Here is a 20,405-nt window from a genome sequence, read left to right on the forward strand (position 1 = left end):
TAAAAATCACCTATACTCTGCATCAGTGCAATTCCTGCGACGTCGGTGCCTGGTCCTATGTGGCTTGTGTGACGTTGTTATGCCACATGCGCCTGACAGCCAAGCAGCGGCCGCCTTCTTCTCACTTCCTTCGGACAAAACTGACACCCGGAATAAGTGAGAGCTGCTACTATATAAAATGGTACATCAATATTATATGGCTGCAAAAACACCTTTAAAATGTTCCATTATCCCTCCTCATTATTTGAAAATTATACCACCCCAAATTGCTAGATATCTCCTTGCATTTTGGAAGGGGGATGTGGAAGCAGATTTATAGTGCAACATGTGAATGCACCCTTACAAGCTCATGGGTAGTGGCTACCCTCCAGTCCATGATAACTTCTGTACCAATACTGTATTGCAAAATGGTAGAAGTGGAAACTCAACACAATGCATTCGCAAGGCATGGTTTATTATTTTATCTTTTAATAAAATATTATGACTTTGGAGACCAATAAATGTCTTAAAACTAGGAGCCCATATTATACACATCACTTTTGTTGGGTTACCTCTGGCGGAAGTATGTAACAATGCGAAAGAGCAATACAAGTACAGTACATTAAGGGACAGTACACTATGGTTACTGCTCATGGTTGATAGTGTTTCATTACTACGTAAACAGATGCACTACACACAGAAAACATTAGCAAGTCTATGATCCTTGGTGCACAGTGAAATGCTTAAAACCAATGTGGGGGAAAGACTCATTGGAAAGTACTTGTATATTATATGTACCAGTAAAATAATAATAATAAAAAAATAATAAAGGGTGGCATGTCAAAGCTCCTCAGTGTATGAATTGTGTATCAATTCTCTATTGATCAAAAATTTGCTTGCCGTCAATGAATTAAAACATGACCTGTTCACATCCAGAGGTTAGGTGATGGCAGATTTCCATTAGTTGCCAGTAGATCTTCAACTTTGTAGAATCAAAGCAGAATGTGGCATAAAACTCTTACAATGATTAGGGTTTTTTTAGGTTTAGGTTTTTTCTTTTAAATAATTATATAAACTTTAGTGGATAACTAGTCGGAGGAGATACCAGTCCCTCCTTCAAAAAGTTAATTAAAATGAAAAATATATGGATAAATATTAAAAAAAACAAACAAAAAGAAACAAAACACACAAGAGTGCATCTAAAACTGTGCAGCACCTATAACACAAACCATGTAGAACACATAATGAAGAATATCCAATTCAGGTTTTCCGGTCCACTGTGTAGTAAGACCATGCACAGCGATAGTGGAGGAGTGGCTTACAAAATAGGCAGAAAATGGTCTTTAAAGGAGGAATGTTGGATAGTCCATCAAAGGGGACATCTCAGGTACAAGTCAATAGTGTTCGTTTTTAGTAATGGATTTGGTAATATTAAATCAGGAAGCACACGATGATTTTTCGTGGAAGGTATAAGAATCAAATCTCTATAAAAACACGCTCAGGAGATGTAACAGCTTTCAAGCACCCACCGTAAACAGAAGCAACAACCTATGAACAAGAACCCCTTCATATTGTAGCTTGACCAATATTGCAAGTTTGCCCAAAAGCCACCAGTTCTGTACTGGAGTCAATAGGGTTAAGAAAGTGACTACTACAACTGTGCAAATGGAGCAGCTCATCCTATAGCTTCATTCTACTGTAAGACAGAATGCACAGGGCAAGGAACGCCAGATCATACAAGGAGTCTTCACCTTCTTGCTGTACAAGGAGTCAATAGGCAGCATCTAAACATCCACAAGTGCTACAGGTGCAGTGTCTTCAGGTTGAATCTTCAAGGTTTTTGCTAGATTCCTGGCTGCGGCAAAGTCTGTCCTTGATACCCTGTAACATAGGCTGAACAATACCCAGAAGAGGCCTTTGAGAGGGGTCTCCATTCCAACATGCCTCCATTAACTTCCAACAATCATCATCAAAGACGGGAAGCCTCTCAGGACGGGCACCTGTGGATCGAGAATAAGGGCAATAACTTTAGCCTACAAAATCATGCTAAAAGGGGTACAATCTACATCTTCTGTAGGTTATCATCTCCACATGTACATACACAAAAGGAGTCTGGCTAGGCTTATGCATACTACACAGTGGTTATTTTTCGAGCAGTTTACCTCTTTTGACATTATTCCATAGATGATCTTTATTTGCACATCTTTCAAAGGCTTCTGGAAGTTTCACTGACCCTGAGCAAATATACCAAAACAGGATCCCAAATGCATATACATCCACTGAATTGTCGTACTTTCCTAGTGGAGGGAAAAAAAAAGGCAATAAAAATCGATATTCTGCTTTTACGTGGTGCTTTTGCTGAATTTGTTTTTAAGTTGGTTGTTTGTTTTTATTAATTTTATAATAGAAAATTACATAGAAAAAGCAACCCCAGTAACCCACTCTCCCACCACAAATCAAATCCGTGAAAGCCTGATCAGAGCATGTTATGTGACACTGAACTTTCCAACTTCCTAAATAGAGCCCTAGGTGGCATCTATAAAGTTCTCTTGAAGCCATGCCTGATTCGACAGTCCAGGGTGCCTGTAGTTTGTAAATTTTTCAAGAACAGTCATAAAAGGCACAAATGTATAGTAACAACCAACAGAAAAATCCAAGAAGGATATGCAGAGCACAAAACTGCTTGAACTGTTAAAAACATGAATCCTTTCAGAACAGTCAAACCTAATGTGCATTGTAGTGCCAAATGAACAGTTTACTACTAATAGCACAAAACAAGGAAAGAAACAGAAAGCATAAATAAGGGGTTGGGAGGTGGAGGGGAGGTAGTTCTACAAGAAGTCTTCAATCCACGTCACAAAGACATACTTTCATATATACAAGTAAAAAAAAAATAAAAAAAAAAAAAATGAATGTTTACCTGAAAAGAGCTCTGGTGCCATGTGTATAGGAGTTCCTACAATGCTGCCAGACATCATAGCCTCCGGCTTGCAGAAACCCAGATCAGTTATCTTAGCCCTGTTCGGTTTATCCAGCTGTATAAGTATTAAAGCACAACATTTATTATGCTTTGCTTATGTGGCACCATTATATTCTACAGTATTGTACAGACACTCCACCACTGGCCTCCCATTGGGACTCACAATCTAATTTCCCTATAGTGTGGGAGGAAACCTGAGAACCCGGAGGAAACCCACAAACACAGGGAGAACATACAAACTCCTTGCAGATGTTGTCCTTGAAAAGCATTGAATCCAGGACCTCAGTGTTGCAAGGCTACAGTGCTAACCACTGAGCCACCATGCATAATATGCACACGTCTACTGTCATCACAACAGAAATGACCAGATTTAAGATTAGAATTTGATTATTTATCAAGTAGACATGGCAATGAATAAAGGCTACTGATTCATCAGGAAGCTTACTAGATAGCTTGCTCAAAGTAAATATGTAATTACCACTGTACATAAGTAGATTGGATCCGTTGGGTTCCTTTTCACTTTAGAATGAATCTCAACTTTTCCTATGCTGGTTGTCAGACTAACAGAAACCTTGTCTCAATAAAAGTGAACATAAACCATATTTCCTTGGCATAAAGACGTTTTGAAGGTAGAACCCATCTATATATTATTTAAACAGGAAAGAGGAAGCCCTAAATAATAGCGCTGTGGCCCTAACCAATGTTCTCCTGGGAGATGGTGATGGCATTACTGAAAGACGCCAGTCGCCCACGCAGTAAACATTTTATATTTGGAACGAGTACTGTGAAAATCCTCAGTAGGCTAGGCTCAGATGACCTTTACATGTTCTATATGTGGACTGTAATAACCAGATGGACTGCAGGCCTCTTCTCCCGAACAGCATCATGGGTATATAGGAGGCTGTTGAGCATGGGTCTGGAGAACTGCAGTGCAGCCAGGCATTGTAGTCAACAACCAACCAAGAAATCTGGCTCTCTGACCCCAGCTTAACATGGGCCCATGAGGAGAAAAAAAATAAAAAGTAAAAGATAATTTAATAATCTATACTGCAACTTTCATTATGTTAGAACTTCTAGCCTCTTACCAGAACATTCTTCAGCTTTATGTCTCTGTGGACCAAGCCCTGGCTGTGTAGAAATCGGATGCCTTCCACCACATCTAAGGCAATTTGCAATCTTGTTTCCAGAGAAAGCCCAGCCTGAGAAGAAAAGAGGTGTTGGAGAAATGCTAGGAAGGAGCAGGATTATAGATCAAACAACGATAATGCAAGAAACACCTCAGAATGCCCTCATTCTCCAAACACGCAACATTGAGCTGTAATGGGAAAACAGGCCCGAGGTTGGGGCTAGGTGAGAAGTCAGCACCAATTAGTATTATCAGATTATGCCAAGTAGCGTAGCAATAATGACTATAAATAGAGAAGAAAAAAAAAAAAAAAAAAAAAGACAGTAGGGGACTCGTTATATGCTTCTGCCTAAGGCTAGTTTCACACTAGCGTTCGGCAGGGCTGCGGATGAACGTCTTCTACTTCCGTGAAGCCCCGTCCTTCCTTCAGCTCCATCTGCAGGTGTCCTGCGTATCCTATCTTTAACATTGCATAGGCAGGCCATGCAGATGTATGTGGATGCCTCCGCAAGCATCAAACTAAACACGTTGCATTTTGTTGCGGTTGGCGCAGCTTCAAAACAATGCATCCGCATAGCCTGCGTACCTAATTTTATAGGGTACGCAGGACGCATGCAGATGTAGGCGGAGCTGAAGGAAGAGGCGGGGCTTCATGGAGGAAGAAGGCAGCCATCCGCAGCCCTGCCGAACACTAGTGAGAAACCAGCCCAACATTTTCCACTGCTCTCAGAATAGTACACAAAGCAAGAAAGAAGTATGCATACAAAAGGATCACCATAAAAATGACAACTTGTTATTGATACAGCAGAATACATGTAATCCACTATAACCTTATTTGGTTATTCTGGCATGAATTTGTATAGACACTGGGCTTTTTAGTTGCTTTTAAATGTATGTTTTTGGAATATTTTGTTGCATCAATAACAATTTGTCATTTTAAAATTCCAAGTGAGGTGAAATTGCAATAAAGTGCAATTCCACAATTTTTTTTTTTAACCATGTTCACCAAATGCTAAAACTGACTTCTGATTCTCCAGGTCATTATGAGTTCACAGATACCAAACATGTATAGGTTCTGTTTTAAATTTACGTGGTTAAAAGAAAAGAAAAGAAAAAAAAAAAAAGTTTGCGGGAAAAAAAAAAGGGGCCATTTTTAAAGACCCATAGCGTCTCAATTTATTGGGATCTGGGGCTGAGTTAAGGCTTATTTTTGAGCACCGATCTGATGTTTTTATTGCTACCATCTTTGGTTTAGATATGGGGAAAAAAAAAAAAAAAAAAAATTAGTTTTTTTTTTTTACTTACTCTGATTCTTTTTATATTTTGACAGATCGGGTACTTGTGAACGCGGCCATACCAAATGTGTGTATTTTTCATTGTTTTATTTTGAGTGGGGTGAATGGCGGGTGATTTGAATGGACGTTTGTCACGCGCTTCCGGTGAGCGCATGTTAAAGGCCGTGGTCATATTGACTGCAGCATTTAACATTTTAACAGCCGCGGATGGATCTAGATTCCATCAATGGCTGTTAGTGGCACATCTCAGCTGATGAAATCAGCCAACGTGTGCTGGAAAAACATGCAAGCTCAGCGCCAAAGCCCGCATGGAGTATGGGGATGCAACCCATGACATGTCACTATAGTTGACAAACTATTTGGATGTGAATTGCCATGGCAACCATGAGTACCACACAATCATGAGCTCAGGTGCAATTGCGTTAAAGAGGGAGCCCTACCACACGGTGTTAAGCATCTAGGTGCCGTAGTCACTATTGACAATATCAAAGGTATTAAATGGCCATAGTTTATGCCAACACCGATCGTGGCTGATGCAGCAGGGTGTCCGCCATCATGTACAGCTGATGGGTGCTGCAGTTTTACCAGTTGGGGGATGCTGGGGAACGATTAACGTGTCATTTGGGTGGGGTGGGGAGTGGAGGGAGCCTCCCACGTGTTTGGGTATGTTCCCACGTTCAGTACATCCGCAGCATCCAACCCACAGAGGCCAGATGTTACAGCATAGTGGATCGCCCGCGGCATCCCTGCGTAAACAGACATGCGTCCCATCTTTCCAGACCTCAGCATGTCTATTTACGTTGTGGATACGCTCTGTCTCCGCAGTGTAAAATACCCATTCACTACCATTAGATGCGGTAAAACCGCATTACCTTTTTAGTCACATGCATATTAAGTGCAGGAACGCAGCTTATGACGCATGTGTACTAATTTACATACTAGCGTACCTTGTTTCAGCAGGAAGTTCGCATACACTGTAGTTCTCGTGATCAATCAGATGACCGCGAGAACTGCCATGCACGTGACCGCTGGGGACGGCAATCTCTTCAGGTCATCAGCTTCCAACTCCGCTGTGTCTGGATGTCAGGCTGAATGGTGGCATAATGCCACTGTTCAGCCAAAGGCATCCAGATGTAGCGGAGCTGGACTAGTTGTGGGACAGGATGTGTATCTTCTTCACGGACAGGTAAAGATATTGTTGCTTTTTTGTTTTTAAGTTCTCTTACAGGAGAGCGAGGGCTTCGGTGGAATTAGGCGATGCAGTAAATATGGTTTAATTAAGATTATTAAAAGCAGTCTGTCATTATTTCAATTAAAATACTTTATTCTTGCTGTCTTTACCATATAACTATAGGACTAGTAATAGATAGAGGAGCGTCTAGAAGACACCTATTACCAAGCCGTGGGCTTGAAGTCACCTGACAATGCAGAGGTGACTTCAACCCCACAAATATTACCCCACTTGCCAACGCTACAGGGTAAGTGGGAAGAGCTGGCTAAAGTGCCACAATTGGGGCATCTTTGGATGTGCCAGTTATGGGGCGGCTGCAGGCTGCTATTTTTAGGCTGGTGAGGGCCAAAATCCATGGGCCTCACCAGCCATTTTTTGCTGCGGCCTGGTATTATCAGGCTGGAAAGGTTCATGGATATTGGATCCTTACTAGCCTGAAAGTCTTAGCTACTCACCGGTTAATGGTATTTTTCGGAGTCCATGACAGCACCACCTGAGGGGGATCCGCCCTTCAGGAACAGGAAATCTACCGATACATAAGGGCGGCACCTCCCACGCATCAGTTGGTTTACAGAGCACAAGAGGACCACCAAGGTTAATGACATGATTTATGTACAATAATATTACTACTATTTACCACGTGTGGATCATAAGAGGAATAGGTGCACACCCAGAACTAAAGAAAGGGAGGGAATCTACGGGTGCTGTAATGGACTCCTGAGAGAATTATAGAGAGTAATAACTAATTAAGGAGGGACTACAGCTTGCAGCACCCTTACACCAAAAGAGGTCTGAGGAAGCACCCGGATCTAATCTGTAATGATTGAAAAATGTGCTCGGAGAGGACCAAGTAGCAGCCTTACAAATTTGGTCAATCAAAACTTCCAATCTCTCCGCCTACGAGGCTGCTCTCTAGTGGAATGCCCCCTCAGTTCTCCAGGTGCCGACCTGTCCTTTGAGATGTATGCTAGTGAAATAGCCTCCGTTATGCACTTAGCTAGCGTGCTTTTTGATGCCCTAAGGCCCTTCCTAGTGCCCCGATAGGACACAAACAGGTCGTTATCTTTTTTCCAGGGATCAGTAACTGCTAGGTATTCTAGGAGACATCTAACATCTAGGGTGTGTAGTTATTTTTTTCCCCTTTTCGTTACTAGGATTAGGGAGGAAGGATGGAAGAACTATTTCCTGCATCCTATGAAATCTGGAAACTACTTTAGGCAGGTATGCTAGATCAGGTGAAAGTATTACCCCATCATCTCAAAATTGCGTATAAGGAGGGAGCCTGGATAACGCCTGGATGTCACTTACTCTACGAGCTGACATTAGTGCTACCAGGAAGGCTACCTTGAGGGACAGGTTTTTTATGGAGGTCGATGAAATCTGTTCAAATGGAGCCTTTGTCATGGCTGTGAGGACTAAGTTTAAATCCCACATCATGATCCTATCTTTCACTACTGGTTTGGACCTACTTGCCGCCTTAATGAACATACCAATCCAGTAATTACCGGCAATGTTGCAGCCAAAGAGGGCCCCTAAGGCTGACACTTGCACTTTAAAAGTACTAGACGATAATCCCATGGTCAGACCTTTTTGTAGGATTCTAGAATCTGGTTTATTGGTGCTGATTGACCAGCTACCACCCCTGAGTCTTGAAGGAACCTTTTCCAGATTCTGATGTAAATGTGGGTTGTGATTATTTTTCTGCTTTTAAGCAGGGTATTAATCAAGCCTAGGGAGAAACCTCTATCTTAGCAGTGACCGTTCAAAATCCACACCGTCAGATGAAGGCCATCCACCTGAGGATGGTAGACTGGGCCCTGGGCTAGGAGAGCCGGGATATCTGGTAGGACCCACAGGTCGGACACCGACATGGTCCTGAGGCATGAGAACCATGCCCTCCTGGGCCAAAACGGGGCGACTATAATCTTCGCCTTGTCCTTCCTGATTTTTCTCATCACCAGAGGTAGCAGAGACAGGGGAGGGAAGGCACATGCTGGCCTGAAGTTCCACTTTATACAGGTCCTTCTCAAAAAATTAGCATATAGTGTTAAATTTCATTATTTACCATAATGTAATGATTACAATTAAACTTTCATATATTATAGATTCATTATCCACCAACTGAAATTTGTCAGGTCTTTTATTGTTTTAATACTGATGATTTTGGCATACAACTCCTGATAACCCAAAAAACCTGTCTCAATAAATTAGCATATCAAGAAAAGGTTCTCTAAACGACCTATTACCCTAATCTTCTGAATCAACTAATTAACTCTAAACCCATGCAAAAGATACCTGAGGCTTTTAAAAACTCCCTGCCTGGTTCATTACTCAAAACCCCCATCATGGGTAAGACTAGCGACCTGACAGATGTCAAGAAGGCCATCATTGACACCCTCAAGCAAGAGGGTAAGACCCAGAAAGAAATTTCACAACAAATAGGCTGTTCCCAGAGTGCTGTATCAAGGCACCTCAATGGTAAGTCTGTTGGAAGGAAACAATGTGGCAGAAAACGCTGTACAACGAGAAGAGGTGACCGGACCCTGAGGAAGATTGTGGAGAAGGACCGATTCCAGACCTTGGGGAACCTGAGGAAGCAGTGGACTGAGTCTGGTTTGGAAACATCCAGAGCCACCGTGCACAGGCGTGTGCAGGAAATGGGCTACAGGTGCCGCATTCCCCAGGTAAAGCCACTTTTGAACCATAAACAGCGGCAGAAGCGCCTGACCTGGGCTACAGAGAAGCAGCATTGGACTGTTGCTAAGTGGTCCCAAGTACTTTTTTCTGATGAAAGCAAATTTTGCATGTCATTCAGAAATCAAGGTGCCAGAGTCTGGAGGAAGACTGGGGAGAAGGAAATGCCAAAATGCCTGAAGTCCAGTGTCAAGTACCCACAGTCAGTGATGGTGTGGGGTGCCATGTCAGCTGCTGGTGTTGGTCCACTGTGTTTCATCAAGGGCAGGGTCAATGCAGCTAGCTATCAGGAGATTTTGGAGCACTTCATGCTTCCATCGGCTGAAATGCTTTATGGAGATGAAGATTTCATTTTTCAGCACGACCTGGCACCTGCTCACAGTGCCAAAACCACTGGTAAATGGTTTACTGACCATGGTATTACTGTGCTCAATTGGCCTGCCAACTCTCCTGACCTGAACCCCATAGAGAATCTGTGGGATATTGTGAAGAGAAAGTTGAGAGACGCAAGACCCAACACTCTGGATGAGCTTAAGGCCGCTATTGAAGCATCCTGGGCCTCCATAACATCTCAGCAGTGTCACAGGCTGATTGCCTCCATGCCACGCCGCATTGAAGCAGTCATTTCTGCCAAAGGATTCCCGACCAAGTATTGAGTGCATAACTGAACATTATTATTTGATGGTTTTTTTGTTTGTTATTAAAAAACACTTTTATTTGATTGGCCGGGTGAAATATGCTAATTTATTGAGACAGGTTTTTTGGGTTATCAGGAGTTGTATGCCAAAATCATCAGTATTAAAACAATAAAAGACCTGACAAATTTCAGTTGGTGGATAATGAATCTATAATATATGAAAGTTTAATTGTAATCATTACATTATGGTAAATAATGAAATTTAACACTATATATGCTAATTTTTTGAGAAGGACCTGTATTATAAAAAAATAAAAATAAATAATGTCTAGTGTCAAAGGGTCTTCTCTGGGATTCACTGAGCAAAATCGCCTCACTTTCCTGTTCTCCCTGGTGGCGAAGAGAAACACCTCTGGTTGACCACACTTTTGCACAATCAGATCAAAGATGGAGGTTTTTTTTTTTTTTGTTTGTTTTTTTTTAGGGACCATTCCCCTTGTTTTAGAAGGTTGCGGCTTAAGTAATCCGCTGTAGTGTTTTATCTTCCTTTTATATGTAGAGTGGTTAAAGACAGAAAATGCTGCTCTGCCAGTTGGAAAAAACGTTCTGCTACATTCATCAGGGGTTGCATTACCAAAGAGAAGGGCACCATACTGAAAAGGTCAGACCGACCCTTCTAAATGGACTGCTACACTAAGGAATCACTTGTGAGCTGCATGAATGGGTATATGGTACTAGGTGTCTTTTAGATCTAACACAACCATAAAGCAGTTTTTAAACAACAATTATGTGGAATTGATCATTTCCATTTTGAATGGCCGTATGATCAAAAATTAATTGAGGGCTTTAAGATTCATTATAGTCCTAAAGGAGCAGTCTGACTTACGGACTAGGAACAGAGGGGAGTAGAAACCTCTGCCCCTTTCTTCCTCCAGCACTTCTGTCAGAACCTTTTTGCTGCGTAGGTCACAAATTTCGGCTTCCAGGGCCCCCTGTTCTGTTGGGGAAGATCTGAGTGGGGTAATCTTAAACATGTTTTGGGGGACATAGGATAATTCTAACTGCAGACCCGTGGCTATCATCCCCAAGATCCAGCTGCTATTGGAAATCAGGGACCAGGCCGGGTAGAAGGCAGTTAGCCTACCTCCTACTGGAGCGGCTAGTCATTGGGGTGGCTTCTTGAGCTCACGAGATGGTTCCTGGTGCCCCCCCACCTCCAAACATAAATCCAGTACCTCTCTTCTTTCATCCCATCTGCCTAAATCTCTGTACGACCTTCCACAAAAAAAACATTTTCCCGGTGAAGAGACGTCTAAAAGAAGGGGTCATCAGACTGGGGAATTTCTTTTTCTCATCCCCAGCTTTTTCTAAAAGTTCGTCCAGAACTGGGCCAAACAGATATTCTCTCTCACACAGGATAGAGCAGAGACGGGCTCTGGCCTGGATGTCCCCTGGCCAACACTTCAGCCAGAGCCCTACGAGCCGCATTGGATAGTCCTGCGGCCCTAGCTGCCATCCTCACCGAGTCTGCCGAAGCTGTGGCATTCTGGATTATTGGCAGGGACTTCAGGATGGATTCCCTCGAGGCTCCATCTTCTAACTGGGATTCAAGCTGATCCAGCCAGACCATCATGGATGTAGCAGCCACCGCTGGTCTTAGAGCGCCAGCCGACATTTCCCATGCCCCTTTTAGACATGTCCGCTTTTTTTTTTTTTTTTTTTTTTTTTTAATTATTATTATATCAAGAGGATCTTTTAAGGAGGCCATATCAAAGGGAGTGGAGGATTTTTTGGAGCTTTAGCCACAGCTGCGTCTAGATTTGGCGCTTTATCCCATCTGTTCACCAAGGGATATCTCCGTTTGAAGGCCGGTGATAGGGAGCCCTTCTTTTCTGGCTTCTTTCACTCTCTATTTATCAGGTTCTGAACTTTGTCATTCAGTGGAAAGGATTTGCGTTTCCATGGGTCTAGGCCGCCGAACATCAGGTCCTGTGCAGAAAGTTCAGGTTTTGCGTCAGCTACCCAGATAGTGGACCTTACTGATTTGACAAGTTTGTCCATTTGATTTAGGGGAAACCAAAAACGGTTGGAGTCCTATTCTGAAGACGATGCGGAGGAGGCAGAGGCTTGTGAATAACATTCGCCTTTCCCAGGGGCAGCTGAAGAGTTTGACCCTGAGAAACTGGTTTCTCTGTTTTTTTGGAAGATTCCCCTTGAGATCGGGACTTTAGGGAATCCTTAACTTCTCTCCTAATTACCCTTAGGGTACCGTCTCACAGTGGCACTTTGGTCGCTACGACGGCACGATCCGTGACGTTCCAGCGATATACTTACGATCTCGCTGTGTCTGATACGCTAATGCGATCAGGGACCCTGCTGAGAACCGTACGTCGTAGCAGATCGTTTGAAACTTTCTTTCGTCGTCAAGTGTCCCGCTGTGGTGGCATGATCGCATCGTGTAACAAAGGTGTGCACGATATGACATGCCCGTACGACTTCTACATCGCAAATACGTCATGAAATTATCGCTCCAGCGCCGTGCATTGTGAAGTGTGACCGCAGTCTACGACGCTGGAGCGATAATGGAGCGACGCTGGAGCGTCACGGATTGTGCCGTCGTAGCGACCAAAGTGCCACTGTGAGACAGTACCCTTAGGTTTGCGGTGAAGTCAGGGGTTTCTTCCGCCACCTGCAGAAGTGGGGAAAAGTGTAAAGGACTATGCAATTAACTAGGGACCTCCGCTCCCCCTTTTTTTTTTTTTTTCTTTTTAAACTTCCTACAGTCTGTCATACACATGGCTGATATAACTTTTTAGGGCAGGCGTCTGGCAAGGGACAACTACAAAGGGCACATTCACTGTTTTTAACCAGAGCATTTCTTCCACTAGAGAAAGAAAATAAGGAAAAAACTGCATCAGGGTACATTCACGGAGATCTTACCCAAGCAGTAGCGGAAGGTACCGGATCACTTGGGGAGAGCGCTGAATCCTTCAGTCTGGAGGAACTCTTGCGGCTGGGCTGCCCACTTCATCCTCGGTTTTTCAGCAGGGGGTTCACATGGGACCTCTCTGAGGTGCGTTCCTACTCCTGCTGAACCATGGGAGCTTCCAGCTCATCCATTGCTGCAATGGGCCAAAAAGCAGCCCTGCAGTGTCTCTGTAGCTCTTTTGTAGTCCTCCCCCGGATCCAGGTCAGCAGGTTCGTGGCCAGGGGTTCCGCCCCCTCCCCGTTCGGGACGCCCCACGTCCTCCCCCACTGCGCCCCACCTCTCCCGCTATTCCAGCCGTACGCCTGCCCCACGCCGCCGTGACACGGCCGCATCCACAGCGAGAAGCAGGCTGGCATCAGACTTTCGGCCTGGCCCTGCCGCGTCACTTATGGCACCCAGTTGAACGCATGGGAACGCGCAGGAGGACAGCGGCGCCAAGACCCGAATGACACGACCCCAGCCCTGCGCACGCCACCATGCCACGCCAGACCAGGCCGCAGGATGACAGGCACCAGGCCGGACCCCGGGGGAGGGGGGTGGTTTTTGAATACTCACCTACCGGCGCTGGCTCTGGAGACGGCCATCCTCTGGACTCCGCTCCACACACTGTCGTGGAGCCCTGCCCGGGCCCACCGTGGCGCTTCCATGGTCCCAGCACCGACCGAGGTAGGAGACCCCTCACTACCTGGGTCGGTTAGATCCCCTCGCTGTCATGGACGATTGAACAAATTACAGTCCCAGTAGATAGATAGATATATAGATATATATATATATATATATATACACACACACACACACACACGCCAGCAAGGGGTACTGGTGTAGGCTGGGAACTTGTGGGACCTTTTCGGGTTGAGGATGCAGTGAAGCTCAACTCCCAGACCCTACTGCAAGTTTCTGGAAGAAAACTTCTTCAAGCAGTGGTACAGGGAGAAGTCGGTATCGTTCAAGAAAAACATGAATTTTCATGCAGGACAATGCTCCATCACATGCCTCCAACTACTCCACAGCGTGGCTGGCCAGTAAAGGTCTCAAAGAAAAAATGGCATGGCCCCCTTGTTCACCTGATCTGAACCCCATAGAGAACCTGTGGTCCCTGATAAAATGTGAGATCTACAGGGAGGGAAAACAGTACACCTCTCGGAACAGTGTCTGGGAGGCTGTGGTCGCTGCTGCACGCAATGTTGATCGTAAACAGATCAAGCAACTGACAGAATCTATGGATGGAAGGCTGTTAAGTGTCATCATAAAGAAAGGTGGCTATATGGGTCACTCATTTTTTGCATGTCAGAAATGTTTATTTCTAAATTTTGTGCAGTTATATTGGTTTACCTGGTGAAAATAAACAAGTGAGATGGGAATATTTTTTGTATTTTTTTTTTAAGTTGCCTAATAATTCTGCACAGTAATAGTTACCTGCACAAACAGATATCCTCCTAAGATAGCCAAATCTAAAAAAAAAACCACTCCAACTTCCAAAAATATTAAGTTTTGATATTTATGAGTCTTTTGGGTTGATTGAGAACATAGTTGTTGATCAATAATAAAAATAATCCTCTAAAATACAACTTGCCTAATAATTCTGCACACAGTGTATAGGGTGAAAATACAAGCAATGTTGTCAGCATTTGACAAATGAAATGGCGCTATGAGAAGTATAATCGTGAATAGGCAACAAGAAAGCTGGTGTGCGATTATTGCTGATGTGCTCCAATCCCTGTTGCGTGTTTCGGCAGTGTGCCTTCATCTGGGGGAGTTGCCCCCTATGTATTAACAGATGTAGAATAATACTTTTTCTGACTCTTAGTGTTGTGGTGCCATCCATTGGCTTACATTTGTGTGTTTTTAGATTTCTATAACTCAAAGTTACATAAATGTTCTTTATGCACGTTTTAATAGTAGCTGCCATACAGGGATTATAAAAGCTCTTGGTGAAAATGGGAAGCCAAGAAATTCCCAGACTTTGTAGAAGACTCAGGGCACATTCTATATGGTTTCAAATGTAATTGGTTTAAGGGTATGTTCCCACTGTTCGTAATCGGCAGCGCTTTGAACGCAGCACATGTCAGCTCCAACCAAAGCGCTGCTGGCTTTTTAACACGGGTGATTCTGCATGTGTTCATTGATCTGTGAGGAATCGCCACGTCCAATACATTGGACTGGTGATATTTATCTTGCGGAGACTGAGCGTTTCCGCTAGATAAATGGACATGCTGCGGTCTGGAAAGACACGCCGCAAGTCTGTCTTCGCAGGAAGACTGAGGCATCCCAGCATGCATAGTGGAGATGGGATTTCTTGAAATCCCATCCGCTATGCTGAAACATCGGACCGCTGCAGGTTGGGAGCTGTGTACATCTGCAGCATCCAACCTGCAACGTCCAGCTATTACAGCATAGTGGTTGGGATTTCAAGAAATCCCATGCCCACTATGTGTGCACCAATTCCCACCTCTCAGCCGCAGAGAAAGACATGTGGTGCGTCTTTCCAGACCGCAGCATGACCATTTTTGCAGCGGAGACGCTCAGTCTCCGCTGCATAAATTACCCATAGACTTTCATTAGATGCGGTAAAACCGCATTATCTTCCTAATCACGTGTGTTAAGTGCGGGAAAGCAACTTAATACGCATGTGTACTAATTTAAATAATGGTGAATCTTGTGACACAGCCGGAAGTAAATATATATATATATATATGTGCTTTTTGTTACTCCAGTAATGTTGCAGCTCTGAAATATGGCAAAACTGGTGGCAAATGGCTTCTTGGTAGCTTCACGCTTGATTTTCCTCAATTCATGGGCAGTTATTTTGCGCCTTTTATGCCCAACACGCTTCTCGCGACCCTGTTGGCTATTTGCCATGAAACGCTTGATTGTTCGGTGATAAAATTGCCAAACTTTTGAAGCGTTAAGACTGCTGCATCCCTCTGCAAGACATCTCACAATTTTGGACTTTTCAGAGCCCGTCAAATCTCTCTTCTGACCCATTTTGCCAAAGGAAAGGAAGTTGCCTAATAATTAAGCACACCTTATATAGCGTTTTGCTGTCGTTAGACAACACCCCTCCTCATTACAGAGATGCACATCACCTGATTTACTTAATTGGTAGTTGGCTCTCAAGCCTGAACAGCTTGGAGTAGGACAACATGTATAAAAAAAGGATCATGTGATCAAAATACAACTTGCCTAATAATTCTGCACACCGTGTATATTGACAGGTGCATTATAATACTTGTTCTGCCTCTTTTAGCGATGTGGTGCCATCCATTGGATGACATTTATCTGTTTTTTTAATATTTCTATATGCAAAGTTACACAACTTTATACCAGTGGTTCTCTATGCATGCTTTTTTCTGTAGGCTATATTTTGTTATAGTGCTGAACCTTTAATATTTTCCTTGGCTAGATCTGGAAACTTACTGTTCCTTACATGCTACCAAATACTTTTGAATTTATGTTCCTTGACCCATTGTTTAGTGTGCTTTTATTCTTCAGGGTACAATAAAAGATTGTACAGAATGAAAACTTCATGGCTGCCTTCTTCCAAAACCAGCACCACATCTATCAATGAATGGTGTCCAATAATGACCCAATATTGTAGCTCCTCGTGTGAAACTGCACAAACCATTAATCTGTATGTTGCCATTCAGAAAACCATGGTGACTCCCATTCTGAACAACCCATTTCAATGGTCATCTTTCAGTCTGAACTGCATTTCAAAAAAGCAACCTCCATCTAGACGCAATGTGTAGTGCAGAAATCTACACCTCACCTTAAGACCCGCATAGAGGTCTCTATGGAGACGTTCCGTGATCAGCAAAACTGCAATACTTGAGCCTCCGCCATAGCTGTAATCAATCACTGAACCATGTAAATCCACTAGACGCTCATGTTTTGGGAGTGACCTAGAACAATTGAGACAATAAATGGGTTGCAAATTATATTCTATTAATATTTAGCAATTTTAAGTGAATTTGTCAAGTTGATTTTGAATAAAATGTAAACTCTTTTCAATACTCGGTTTTGGGGAGTATGAGTCAGGATCTGAGTCTACGCCATACCCAGCTGAGCTTTAAATCTCAGTCAATCTCTCATAGCAGCATTTATAAGACCTGCTTGCATGGCACAATGGTGCCTCATGTCTCCTTGTGATGGGATTGCAGGAAGCTAATGTATTGCTATAGCTGAAGACCCCCCTCCCTCACCTCATCACCATCTTGTGCCTTGGCTTCATAGGAAAAAAATCAATCATATTCCTATGTACTGGAGTACCATAAGTTCACATTCCTTAATGGGGACCATCAGTAATAAAAAAAATAAAAATAAATCTCAGTTTTAACGACAGAAAAATAATTTAAAAAAATAGTTATGCATGTCAGACAACAGCAACACGAAACAAATTTTTGGCTATGGCTCTTGGGAAAAATAAGGAAGGAAAAACTGAAATTGCAAAAAGAAAAAAATTGAAATAAAATAAAATAAGGAGTTTTGCTTTTCCATCACAAGTAGATCCACTAACCCTCACATGAAAATGTGGATTGGGGGGAAAAAAAATAAAAAAATTCACAAGTATAAATAGGATAGCTTGTATGAGATACTCTTTCAGTTTAGGCCATTTCAGCACCCTCAGAATTTGCTCTCCATTACCATAATGAATCTTCGGATAAACATGACTCCACTTAAGGGTCATTCCAGGATAGATAACTGCTGAATAAGTGGGGACCCAAGAGCTACAAACCCCATAAATCACCTGAATGTGTGGTCTAGTGACAAGCGAATAGCATTGTTTCTCGGGTCTCCCCGAGCATGCTCGGGTGATCTCCGAGTATTTGTTAGTGCTCAGAAATTTAGTTTTCGTCAGCCTGAGCTGCATGATTTACGGCTGCTGGACAGCCTGAATACATGTGGGAATTCCCTAGCAACCAGGCAATCCTCACATGTATTCAGCCTGTCTAGCAGCCGTAAATCATGTAGCTGAAGCGATGAAAACTAAATCTCCAGAGCACTAACAAATACTCGGAGATCACCCGAGCAACAATGCTATTCGCTCGTCACTAGTGCTGTCATATTGAATGGCTAGTGATAGAGGAGTACTAAACACTCCATGCACCATACGGGGTTATCTACTGGTGAAAGGTGTACCCAGCTTACCGCATGTAGTGAAATTCCAGAGCCAGGTCGTTCCAGTGCTTCTCATCTGGAGGTACAACAGACTTCAGTGCACAAGGGAAATGTCCTCCCCAATGCTCACACAAGTAGACAACACCATACTGGCCCCTTCCCAGCTCTCGCCCCAGTCTAGGCTTGCCTGCAGATTTATAAATAAAACAAAAAGAAACAAAACAACATAGCAGTTCAAGTGAGTGGGGCGGTAATGAATTTAGCTGCAAAGGCACTGGCCAGTAGTGCTGCCAAACAGGGTAACACCAATATGGGCCTTCACAGTTTTAGAGTTTGCAGCAGGGATCTACCAATCAAAGCAATGACTCACAGGGTATAATATGGATATGGAATAAGCACGTCTTCAGCGTGCTCGAAAAATATGTTGGAGTCCACGCAGCTGCATGTCTCATGGCTGTTAGGCAATTCCTGCATGTGTTTTGGCTGTCTAACAGCCATGAGACATGCAGCTGCGTGGACTCGGACATATTTTTTGAGCACGCCGAAAACACTGTAAGCACCATGAACATTCTCTGATAACACCTTATCCAAGCACGTTCACTGATCACTAGGGTTGATCGAATAGCTTCAGTGCTTACCGAATAACTGCCCCGGGAACCCGGATACTTGGAGCTTCCGATAATCAGCTGTACGGCACCGCAGCTGCATTTGTCACGGCTGTGTGACAGTCACAACTCACACATGGAAAGCCCAACAAACAGCCTCTCCATGCACGTTCTGTGACCATCACACAGCCGCAACATATGAAGCAACGGCGCCTAATAGCAGATTATCGGAAGCGCTCCAGGTAACCTAATATTTAGAATTGAGAGTGCTCAGTAGTTGATACCTTTTAACGGCTAACTGAAAAGATGGTAAATTGCAAGCTTTCGTAACTACACAGGTCTCATCAGGCACAGACTAAAAGAAATTCTGAAGAATCACATGTATGCACAACATAGCACAGAAAAAAAAAAAAAACATGGATAAGATAGGTGACATGAAGCAGAATTACCATGAGTGATAAACAGTTATGTCCATAAATATTGGGCCAGTTCTTAGATAAGGATTGTTTTATTGTCCTCTGATTGGGGTCTTGTTCTGTTGTGATGACCTCACATGGTCTGAGGGGCAAATTCCTTAGTTGATGTAAAAAGAAGCTACCTTTTAATACAAGTAATTTCATGCCCATAATGTTATGATCCGGGAGACAGAAGTGTATTGCCACAGGTAGATCCATTATTTTTTCTCTTATTGTGTGGCGGTGAGAATTCATTCTTGTTCTAAGCTTTTGCCCTGTCTCCCCCACATACAGACCCCCAGTTGGACATTTAGTGCAAATGATTAGGTACACCACATTAGAAGTGTCGCAGCTGAAAGTACCTGGTATCTTGTAGTCCTGATGTGAATTGGGGATCTTTATCTTGTCCGTGGTCATTATGAATGGACAGGTTTTGCATTTTTTCTGATTGCAAGGAAAGGTACCTGCAGCTGTTGGAGAGGACAGGGAGCTTTATGGACAACTGTTTATCACTCATGGTAATTCTGCTTCATGTCACCTGTCTTATCCATGTTTTTTTTTTCTTTGTGTGGTGTTGTGCATAAATATGTGATTCTCCAGAATTTTTTTTTATAGTCTTTGCCTGATGACGAGACCTGAGTAGTCTCGAAAGCTTGCAATTTGTTACCATCTTTTCAGTTAGCCATTAAAAAGGCATCAACCACTGAGGACTCAATTCTAAAATATTTTTCTATCCACTGGCTAACACGGTACCAAAATCCAGGTAACCAATGCAGCCATTTGGTGAGCGCAGTAGGTATTCAGATAAGCACTTATCTGAATCTATTCAATCAACCCTACTCATGACTAATATTGCTTCAGTATAAGAATTTGAGTAGCGATAATCGGTTTTCTAAAATGGATGCCAAACACCCATGAAAACAACCTCAGACTATTTAGCTCTGGAGTACCAGTGGTGTGAAAGCAGCCAAGAGGTTTCATTTCTAAATTATTCATTTTTAAATTTGCATGAGAGTCCAGCAGTGAACGGAGTTTGGACACCAAAAGTCTAAACAGTCCCATGGCCTCTTACCATATAGTAAAACATCCCGCAGAGATCTGCTTTCCAGGGACAGTCGTGCCAGGCGTGGGGCATGATCTTTACGAACCCTTAACCAAAGATCTTCAGTTTTCTCAAGTCTGCCACAGTGACCAACCTCCAGCTGAAGGAGTAAAAAAAAAAAAAAAAGTTAGAAAAAAAGCAAACTTCGCAATTAAAGTTACTTTCAAGAGGGTTCTGCCATTTTACATAAAGGT

The 20,405-nt window shown here is 43.2% G+C and overlaps 1 protein-coding gene across 1 annotated transcript in view; it reads right to left on the minus strand.

Moving 5' to 3' along the window:
- Window positions 1–435: 435 nt before the first annotated feature.
- The window catches only part of DSTYK (dual serine/threonine and tyrosine protein kinase), a 99,104-nt gene continuing 79,134 nt past the window's right edge, over window positions 436–20,405 (minus strand). The window contains exons 7-13 of the mRNA XM_077295089.1: window positions 20,182–20,311; window positions 18,080–18,236; window positions 16,701–16,833; window positions 4,045–4,158; window positions 2,900–3,014; window positions 2,142–2,276; window positions 436–1,979 (exon numbers count right to left, since the gene is read on the minus strand). Coding sequence (XP_077151204.1) covers window positions 1,798–1,979; window positions 2,142–2,276; window positions 2,900–3,014; window positions 4,045–4,158; window positions 16,701–16,833; window positions 18,080–18,236; window positions 20,182–20,311 — 966 coding nt within the window. The 3' untranslated portion in view covers window positions 436–1,797. The remainder of the gene's footprint in view (window positions 1,980–2,141; window positions 2,277–2,899; window positions 3,015–4,044; window positions 4,159–16,700; window positions 16,834–18,079; window positions 18,237–20,181; window positions 20,312–20,405) is intronic.

Source organism: Ranitomeya variabilis, chromosome 3 (assembly GCF_051348905.1).
Source record: "Ranitomeya variabilis isolate aRanVar5 chromosome 3, aRanVar5.hap1, whole genome shotgun sequence".
Taxonomy (NCBI): Eukaryota; Metazoa; Chordata; class Amphibia; order Anura; family Dendrobatidae; genus Ranitomeya; species Ranitomeya variabilis.